We start from the raw sequence: 9,980 nt of genomic DNA on the forward strand, positions 1-9,980 counted from the left end.
ATCCTGTCATAATTTTTGGTTATTTAAAAACCCATGTACAGGGACTTCCCTGGCGGCGCAGTGGTGAAGAATCCGCCTGCTAATGCAGGATACATGGGTTCGAGCCCTGGTGTGAGAAGATCCTATATGCCGTGGAGCAACTAAGCCCATGCACCACTACTGAGCCTGAGTTCTAGAGCCTGTGAGCCACAACTACTGAGGCTGTGCGCCACAACTACTGAAGCCCGCGCACCTACAGCCCGTGCTCTGCAACAAGACAAGCCACCGCAATGAGAAGCCCTCGCACCACAACGAAGAGTAGCCCCCACTCGTTGCAACTAGAGAAAGCCCGTGCACAGCAACAAAGACCCAATGCAGGCAAAAAAATAATTAAATAAATAACGATAAAAAAGTATTACTCAAAAATAAACCAAATAAAGTAAGAAATAATTAAAAAAAAACCCACGTCCGCGATCCTTCCAATACCCTACCCTTGCTACATATTTTTCTTTTTTTGTGGTATGCGGGCCTCTCACTGTTGTGGCCTCTCCCGTTGCGGAGCACAGGCTCCGGACACGCAGGTTCAGCGGCCATGGCTCACGGGCCCAGCCGCTCCGCGGCATGTGGGATCTTCCCAGACCGGGGCACGAACCCGTGTCCCCCGCATTGGCAGGCGGACTCTTAACCACTACGCCACCAGGGAAGCCCTGCTACATCTTTAAATGCTTCGCTACCAATGACCTTTTATAGTACCCAAGCTCAGCTACTCACTTCTATGGTCTTTATTATAACCATTATATATAACCTCTCCAAAAACTCAACTGCAAGAATCCTACTCTCCAACTACCACCTTCTAGGCTCTGCAACTTATTCCTTCTAGTAGGTTGATGATGACAGTCATTCCACTTCACTGGGACTGGTAAAACAATGATCCTCACACTTTTTAAACTGCTTCTCACCATGGTAATGTCCTCACTTCCTTTCTTAGCCAGCTTTAATTGCACCATCGATCATTAAGACAACTCCCTGTACTGCGCCCTTCTCACTTCATACTAGGTAAAACTACAACCCTATTAATTTCAACTATTCATTTACTTTGTGTCTGCCCTCACACACCTGAATTTGAATTTAGCTAGCAAAAAATACAATCATGCTGCCTAGTCTCCTTTTCTTTTTAAAATAAATTTATTTATTTATTTATTTCTGTCTGCGTTGGGTCTTCGTTGCTGTGCACGGGTCTTCTCTAGCTGTGGCGAGCAGGGGCTACTCTTCGTTGTGGTGCGAGGGCTTCTCATGGTGGTGGCTTCTCTTGTTGCAGAGCACAGGCTCTAGGCATGCAGCCTCAGCAGTTGTGGAGCACAGGCTTAGTTGCTCCACGGCGTGTGGGAATCTTCCTGGACCAGGGCTCGAACCCGTGTCCCCTGCATTGGCAGCGGATTCTTAACCACTGTGCCACCAGGGAAGTCCTAACTAGTCTTCTTTAAACTCATAACCACAAATCTGAAGTAGGCCTTTAATGTTGCCTAGATTTCCCTAATGCAACACTCATCCACTCTCCTAGACGTTTACTTCCTACCTTCTCTCTTCTCTAACCTCCAACACCTGCCCCCTGCCCCTCCTCACCAGTAGGCTGATGACCTTGCTTCTTTTACTGAGAGAACAGCAACAATCAAAACAGAATTTTCATAATCTCCTGCCACTATATCTGCCCATCCACACAAATCTGTACCCATATAACTGTCACCACATGAACTGTCAATATTTCTAACAAAGACCAAATCCATTCCCTCTTACTACGCTAGAATGTTCTTGCGCAATTCTCTTCTCTCCTGCAATGTCAATTATACCGTCCTTACTGGATCTTTCCTATCAGCCCTGAAACATTTCTCCCATCTTAAAAACAAAAACACAATTAAGAATCCTCTTCATCTCACTTCCTTCTCCATCCATTGGTCAATTTCTCTATCTTCCAGTATCCACAATAAAACTTGAAATATTTGCTCACATATGTTGCCTTGAATTTCTCCTCTCCGACTCTCGAACTCGCTCCAATCACATTTCACCCAAGAATGAGTTCTAATCTTACCCCCTTATAAACCTGCCTTACTTGCAGTCTTCCCCATCTCAGGAAAAGGCAACTTCATCTTTTCAGCTGTTCAGAGCAATCTTGGAATTATCCTTGACTTTCCTCTCTCAAGCCTCTATTATCGTATACCCGTGCACAACCTGTTGCCTCTGATTTCAAACTATATCCAGAAGCCAAGTAACCGGCTGTCCACTGCTAACAGCGGGATTATTCCAATAGACTCCTAACTGGTTTCCCTGCTTCGCCCTGGCCTGACCCCGCACACCTCACAGTCGGAGAGAGAGGTGGACGACCAAGGCACAATCGAGTAGCAGTAGGGCCTAGGCTCAAAGTCATCGGGAGCCCAAACTGGGCGAGGAACGAGCTTGCGGCTGAGGCTCCCAAGTGGGGATGTACAAACATGCGGACCTCGCACTGAGCCGACTGGCCGGGGAAAGAGCGCAGGGTCGGGGACAGCGCCGGCTGCGACCTCACCTGGCCTGTGCCACGCCGGAACAGCACCGTGTCTTCCGGCTCTGGGACGGCGCTGCTACTGCCGCCACCGCCGCCGCCCATCGCCATGGCTAACCTGCTGCCGGGTACGCGGCGTGGGCTAGGTCCCTCGGCGAGTGACGACTTCCGCCGCCCGGCCTCCGGGAGCGGAAGAGCATGGCGGCCTCAGGGCCGCCGGCCGGCGGGGAGGAGTCCCCGCGCTTTCTGCCCTCAGGCGCCGCCTACGCCTGTCGGCCGCATAGGTGTTTCTTCTCCGTATCCTCTCAATTCTTTGATTTCACTTTTTCGTCTGTTCCGAGAGTGATTCGACCAGAGTTTTTGTTTGTTTTAAACAATAAATCCTCTTAGGAAAATAGCGTTCGTTGCAGGTCACTTAGAAAATAAACAAGAAGTAAAATAAAAAGCAGTCCCTTGGTAACCAATAAAAATATAGGTACCATTTTTAAAAAGTGCTTTTAAGAGTTTTATATACTTATTTTAATTTTATTTTCACAACTCTATGAATTAGGGGCTATTTTCTCATTTAAAGATGGGAAACTGAGGCACAGAGCGTTTACACAAATGCCTGGAATCCAGCATGTCTGTAACATTACCCAGCCTTAGCATTTAGTTTAATATCTCTTCTCCCAAATCTTCTCTAGTAACTTTTTGAATTTAAGAACATGAGATGAATTGTTGTATTCTGTTTAAGAATGTGCTTTCTGTTTGCTCGTTTTTTCACGTTTGTCTTTACATGGGTCAAGGGGGCTTTTAGTTCTTAGTAGGAGCTTACCCTCTATTTTCCAGTAGTCTTTATTAAACATTTAGGATTGCTAAATGGCTTCCAAGTACCTATTGTCATTTGTTCTTTTTTTTTAAAGGTCACCCAGGGAACTTTGATGGCTTCCTTTGGCTTCTGTAGATACCAGAAATAGATGTATTTTTTAAAAGCTCACTTAGATTTCTTCAATCATAATTCTCACAATGGCATATGATGCAGAAATTTAAACAATTTGGAACCAGGTTTCTTTTTATTTATTTATTTTTTAGATGGAATTTACATACCATAAATTCATCATTTTAAAGCATGCAGTTTAGTGGGTTTTGGTATGGCCACAAGATTGTGCAGCTACCGCCACTATCTAACTCCAAAACATTCTCATCACCCCCAAAAGAAACCTTGTATCCATTAGAAGTAACTCCACAGTCTCCTCCTTCCAGCCTCTCACAACCACTGTCTCTATAGATTTAGTTGCTCTGGATATTTCATAGAAATGGAGTCATATAACGTGACCTTTTGTGTCTTTTTTCACTTAGTATAATGTTTTCAAGGAGGAATTAGCCTTAATGAATTGTCAGCTGTTTTAAATGGCAAGCTCTTTGTTGGAAAAGTATTTCTACTTATCAGGAAGTAGATAAGTCGATTTCCACCTACCTTGTTCCTCAACAAAAATGAACCTATGGCATTTTTGTCCTCAAAGAAAACATGTTCTTTTTTTCTTGACGGTGACATCCAGATTTGAATCACCATACGTATTTTACAGTTATTCCTTATGATAGACAAAGCACTCAAAGCATAATGTAGAGGATTTCCAAAGGAAGCCGTTTCATCAGATTTGAAGGCACTTACGTAAACATTAAATTTAACTGTATGATCATGGGGGGTTGCCAATCTGAGTACCATGCCTGGCACCTGGCAGGTCCCCCATACACATGGCTGAATGTGTAAGTCCCCCAGCTGCAGGAACAGCTCCATTTTCTGAGGGCTCCCCCCCCGCAGGATTCTCTTACAGGCTAGTCCTTATGGTTCTGCCTTGTACACACAACACTTTATTTTCGTATTCTGTTTTCCCTGCTAGCAGCCCCTGTGACCAGGCGTCTTCATGTTGTTATCTCTGTACCTCCTACAAGGCCAGACCAGAGTAAGTGGTGCCAGAAAAGTTTGGTAAATCAATGAATTGTGGGAACCCAACCCAGCTCTAGCACTTTTGTCTGCAGGCTAGTCTACCAGATTCAAAAAGAGGAAGGTTATTCACAAGTGCATAAATTGCAATTGCATAAATTGCACTTGCATAAGAAAGAATCTCATTAAGTAGACCTCCATAAAGTTCAAATTTTGATGATCTGGGCATATCCGAGGTGAAGCTTACCCAGCTTTATAATGAATTTGCTGGAAAGTCACGTAGATAGTCCAGAATATTTTTTAGAAAGCACTTATCTGCCCCCAGGTGAGCAGGAAAGGAAGCTGGGAGGTACAAGAGAGGCCCCAAAGAGGGTCTGTTGGGCCATTTCTTAGCATCTGATCCAATTGGTGAGGAAAGTGACAGCAGTCCAAAGAAGACTCAAAGAAACAGAAGTTTTGGGTTTCCCTGGTGGAGCAGTGGTTGGGAGTCCGCCTGCCGATGCAAGGGACGTGGGTTCGTGACCCGGTCCGAGAAAATCCCACGTGCCGCGGAGCGGCCGGGCCGTGAGCCATGGCAGCTGAGCCTGCGCGTCCGGAGCCTGTGCTCCGCAACGGGAGAGGCCACAACAGTGAGAGGCCCGCGTACCGCAAAAAAAAAAAAAAAGAAAGAAACAGAACTCTCTGCTGGCAATAGCTCTTTTGCCTAAAGTAGCCTTCCCACTGTCACATGGTGCAGTTTTAAAGTTATGGTGAAATGCTAACAGGCAGTTTGGATTAAAGTTAACAGCAAATCATGGCTTCACAGATTAATTGCTGCACAAATAAATTGATGTATAAGTATTTGCTTTTAAATCTTACATGGCAAGAAGTAAATTAGAAGTCAAACCATTTTTTTCTCCGAAGACTAAAAGGACAGAATGTCTTTGATGACCTTGAGAACAGCATACTGGTTTCAAGGCAGACTGTTGTTGTGTAATCTAACCAACAATGATGTAGAACGTTTTAAAATTTTATTTATTTTATTTCTGGATGTGCTGGGTCTTCATTGCGATGTGGAAGCTTCTCAGTGTGGTGGCTTCTCTTGTTAAGCACGGGCTCTAGAGCGCGGGCTTCAGTAGTTGTGGCACACGAGTTTAGTTGCTCTGTGGACTGTGGGATCTTCGCGGACCAGGGCTCGAACCCGTGTCCCCTGTGTTGGCAGGCAGATTCTTAACCACTGTGCCACCCTGTGAAGTCCCTGATGTAGAACTTTTCTTAACACGGTTATAAAATAAATCTTAGAAGAAAAAAAAAATAACTTCATGAACTGGAACCAATCTTTGCGCATATGGAATTCTCATACCAAAAACCTACATTCGGTGACTCTTGGAACTTGCTGATGATAAAGGATTCAAATGACTAGTGATCAAGTTTCCAGTTAGGATAATATATATTGGTATTGTCATGTAGAATAGCGAATAAACAAAAGAGAAGGCCAAAACTAATTAGTTCCTTACCCTTACCTTACCTTCAGAGTCTAGGGTCAGGAGATTAGAGATGTGTCAGTGATTTGTGTACAAGAATGCTCACTGATTGGGATTGACATACATACACTACTGTGTATAAAACAGATAACTAATGAGAACCTACTGTATAGCACAGGGAACTCTACTCGATGCTCTGTGGTGACCTAAATGGGAAGGAAATCCAAAAAAGAGGGGATATACGTAAACGTATAGCTGATTCACTTTGCTGTACAGCAGAGTGAATACAACACAACACTGTAAAGCAGCTATACTCCAAAAAAAAAAAAAAAAGACTGCTCACTGAACTATTACTGCAGCAGAAAGCTGAAAATTCCAAATGATGTTTTGGAAGAATATTTGAATGATATTATGGACAAATGGTAGTATAATTCATAAATGACATAGATCTAATTAGTCATCCAATATGTAAGGCTTGGATTCATTACCCTCACATCATATACCAAAAGACATTCTGGGTGACTTTTATAAACTTGGGATGGAGGAGATTTTAAGATAGAAATAAGAAACTATGCAAGGATTGAAAACTCGAATACATTTTGGGGGTCAGGCAGGTAAAGGAGATGAGTTAAAGAGGAGTAAGCAATAAGGGGTGGTGGGTACTGTAATCAGTTACCTTGAGACTATCCCTCCACACACCCCCCAACTCATTCCACCCACTCCCTGCCCAAAGGCATTCAAGTTCATATTAAAAATTCTGGGGGGAGGGGGGAGGGGGGAGGGATGGAATGGGAGTTTGGGTTTAGCAGAAGCAAGCTATTATATATAGAATGGATAAACAACAAGGTCCTACTGTATAGCACAGGAAACTATATTCAATATATTGTGATAGACCATAATTGAAAAGAATATGTATATATGTATAACTGAATCACTTTGCTGTACAGTAGAAATAAACACAACATTGTAAATCAAGTATACTTCAATTTAAGAAAAAGTGGAAAAAATTTTTTTAACATGTCAGGACAAGTCTGTGGGCTGTCAGTCTGCATCTTCAGTTAATAAAGAAACTAGGCATTTAATTAAAAATTACGATGAGGTATCACCTCACACTGGTCAGAATGGCAATTATCAAAAAGTCTACAAATAATAAATGCTGGAGAGGGTGTGGAAAAAGGGAAACCTCCTACACTGATGGTGGGAATGTAAATTGGTACAGTCATTATGGAGAACAGTATGGAGGTTTCTTAAAAAACTAAAAATAGAGCTACAACATGATCCTGCAATCCCACTCCTCCTGGGCATATATTTGGAGAAAACCATAATTTGAAAAGATACATGCACCCCAAAGTTCATTGCAGCACTATTTACAATAACCAAAACATGGAAGCAACCTAAATGTCCATGGACAGGTGAATGGATAAAGAAGATGTGGTATAGGGCTTCCCTGGTGGCACAGTGGTTGGGAATCCGCCTGCCAATGCAGGGGACACGGGTTCCAGCACTGGTCCGGGAAGATCCCACATGCCGCAGAGCAACTAAGCCCGTGTGCCACAACTATTGAGCCTGCACTCTAGAGCCTGCGAGCCACAACTACTGAGCCCGTGTGCCACAACTACTGGAGCCCGTGCTCCGCAACAAGAGAGGCCACCGCAGTGAGAAGCCTGCGCATGGCAACGAAGAGCAGCGCCCCCCCGGGCCACAACCAGAGAAAAGCCCATGTGCAGCAATGAAGACCTAACACAGCCAAAAATAAAATAAATAAAATTTAAAAAACATAGATGTGGCACATATACACAATGGAATACTACTCAGACATAAAAAAATGAAATAATGTCATTTGCAGCAACATGGATGGACCCAGAGATTAACATACTAAGTGAAGCCAGAGAAAGACAAATATCACACGATATTGCTTATATGTGGAATCTAAAAAAAAAAACCAAACAAATGAACTTACATACAAAACAGAAACAGACCCACAGACATAGAAAACAAACTTATGGTTACCAAAGGGGAAAGGGAGGGGATAAATTAGGAGTTTGGGATTACCATATACAAACTATTATGTATAAAACAGATAACCAACAAGGACCTATTGTATAGCACAGGGAACTATACTCAATATTTTGTAATAACCTATAAGGGAAAAGAATCTGAAAAAGAATAGGTATATATATGTTTAACTGAATCACTTTGCTGTACACCTAACACAATACTGTAAATCAACTATACTTCAATTAAAAAAAAGAAAAAAAAAGAAACTAGGCATTTGATCATGTGAATAAAAATTCTGGCAAAAGCAACATAAATAAAATGAAAGGACAAACAATAGTTTAGAAAATATTTGTAACATAAGAGAAACGAATATTCTTTTATATTAAAGAAAAACTCTGTCAAATAAAAATAACAGCAAAGCAAGCTATTCATAGAAGAAAAAACCAAAAGGGCCAATAAATATGAAGATATGCCCATACTCTGGAAGCTCTGTATTCTGTCTGCTTGGATTTATATCCTTAACCTGCCATTTACTAGCTGGGTGACCTTGGGTAAATTCCTTAACCAAAATCTCAATTTGTATAAAATCTATAAAAATGGACATAACTGTAGTACCTACATGTGAAGACTAAGTGAAACAAAAAGCATAAAGTAGAGAGAAAAAACATAGGTATTTCACAAAAAGGAAAATCCATGGGACTCCCCTGGTGGTGCAGTGGTTAAGAGTCTGCCCCCAATGTGGGGGGCCTGGGTTGGATCCCTGGGCAGGGAACTAGATCCCACATGCATACCACAATTAAGAGTTTGCATGCCACAACTAAGGAGCCCACGTGCCACAACTAAGACCCTGTGCAACCAAATAAATAAATGTTAAAATATACATATATACCCCCCACCCAAAAAAAGGAAAATCCAGGGAATTAATTCCTTGGCAGTCCAGTGGTTAGGACTCAGTGCTTTCACTGCCAGGGCCCAGGTTCAATCCCTGGTCGGGGAACTAAGATTCTGCTAGCCACATGGCCAATCAATCAATCTGATAATAAAAATAAATAAAAATTTAAAAAGAAAGAAAATCCAAATGTCCAATAAATATATGAAAAATGCTCAACCTCTCTGGTCAGAGAATTGCAAATTAAAAACTAAGATACCAGGCGCGGAGAAGTCTGCAAAACAAGAGGTGGAAGATTGGGTTAGCGACGGAACAGTTCGCGCCGGAGCCATGGGCAGCAGTGTCGAGGTCTGACCTGGCCACTGTGCGGTACTCTGAGGAAAAGCTACCGCCAGGTGGACGCGCTGCCGCCGCAGCAGCAGCACCATCATGGGGAAGGGCGACCCCAACAAGCCGCAGGGCAAGATGTCCTCATACGCCTTCTTTGTGCAGACTTGCCGGGAGAAGCACAAGAAGAAACACCCTGACTCCTCGGCCAACTTCACCGAGTTCTCCAAGAAATGTCCTGAGAGATGGAAGATCATGTCTGCCAAGGAAAAATCCAAGTTTGAAGATATAGCAAAAAGTGACAAAGCTCGCTATGACAGGGAGATGAAAAATTATGTTCCTCCCAAAGGTGACAAGAAGGGAAAGAAAAAAGATCCCAATGTGCCTAAAAGGCCTCCATCTGCCTTCTTCCGGTTTTGCTCTGAACATCACCCAAAGATCAAAAGTGAACACCCTGTCTTATCCATTGGAGATACTGCAAAAAAAGTGGGTGAAATGTGGTCTGAGCAGTCAGCCAAAGGTAAATAACCCTATGAACAGAAAGCAGCTAAGCTAAAGGAGAAATATGAAAAGGACATTGCCACATACCGTGCCAAGGGCAAGAGTGAAGTGGGAAAGAACAGGCTCCAAGAAGAATGAACCAGTTCAATGTTCATAGCACCACTATTTACAATAGCCAAGATATGGACACAATCTAAGTGTCCATCAACAGATAAATGGGTAAAGAAAATGTGGTCTGTGTGTATACACACACACAATTAAATACTCAGCCATAAAAAAGAATGAAATGTTGCCATTTGCAACAAGTATGGACTTAGAGGGTATTATGCTGAGTGAAATAACTCAGACAGAGAAAGACAAATA

The 9,980-nt window shown here is 42.8% G+C and overlaps 2 protein-coding genes across 7 annotated transcripts in view; one reads left to right on the plus strand and one right to left on the minus strand.

Moving 5' to 3' along the window:
- The window catches only part of LOC132516875 (survival motor neuron protein), a 45,705-nt gene extending 43,043 nt beyond the window's left edge, over nucleotides 1-2,662 (minus strand). For all 6 annotated transcript variants that reach the window (XR_009539492.1, XR_009539491.1, XM_060143089.1 and 3 more), the window contains exon 1: nucleotides 2,540-2,662. Coding sequence is in view for 4 of the 6 variants with exons in the window: in XM_060143089.1 (XP_059999072.1) it covers nucleotides 2,540-2,626 (87 nt within the window). In the remaining 2 variants the exon portion in view is untranslated. The remainder of the gene's footprint in view (nucleotides 1-2,539) is intronic.
- Nucleotides 2,663-9,209: 6,547 nt separating this feature from the next.
- LOC132518101 (high mobility group protein B2-like) lies at nucleotides 9,210-9,644 on the plus strand. The gene has a single exon (XM_060146113.1). It carries the CDS (start codon nucleotides 9,219-9,221, stop codon nucleotides 9,642-9,644), a length of 426 nt encoding a protein of 141 aa, XP_060002096.1. The 5' UTR covers nucleotides 9,210-9,218.
- The last annotated feature ends 336 nt before the right edge of the window (nucleotides 9,645-9,980 follow it).

Source organism: Lagenorhynchus albirostris, chromosome 3 (assembly GCF_949774975.1).
Source record: "Lagenorhynchus albirostris chromosome 3, mLagAlb1.1, whole genome shotgun sequence".
Lineage (NCBI taxonomy): Eukaryota > Metazoa > Chordata > Mammalia > Artiodactyla > Delphinidae > Lagenorhynchus > Lagenorhynchus albirostris.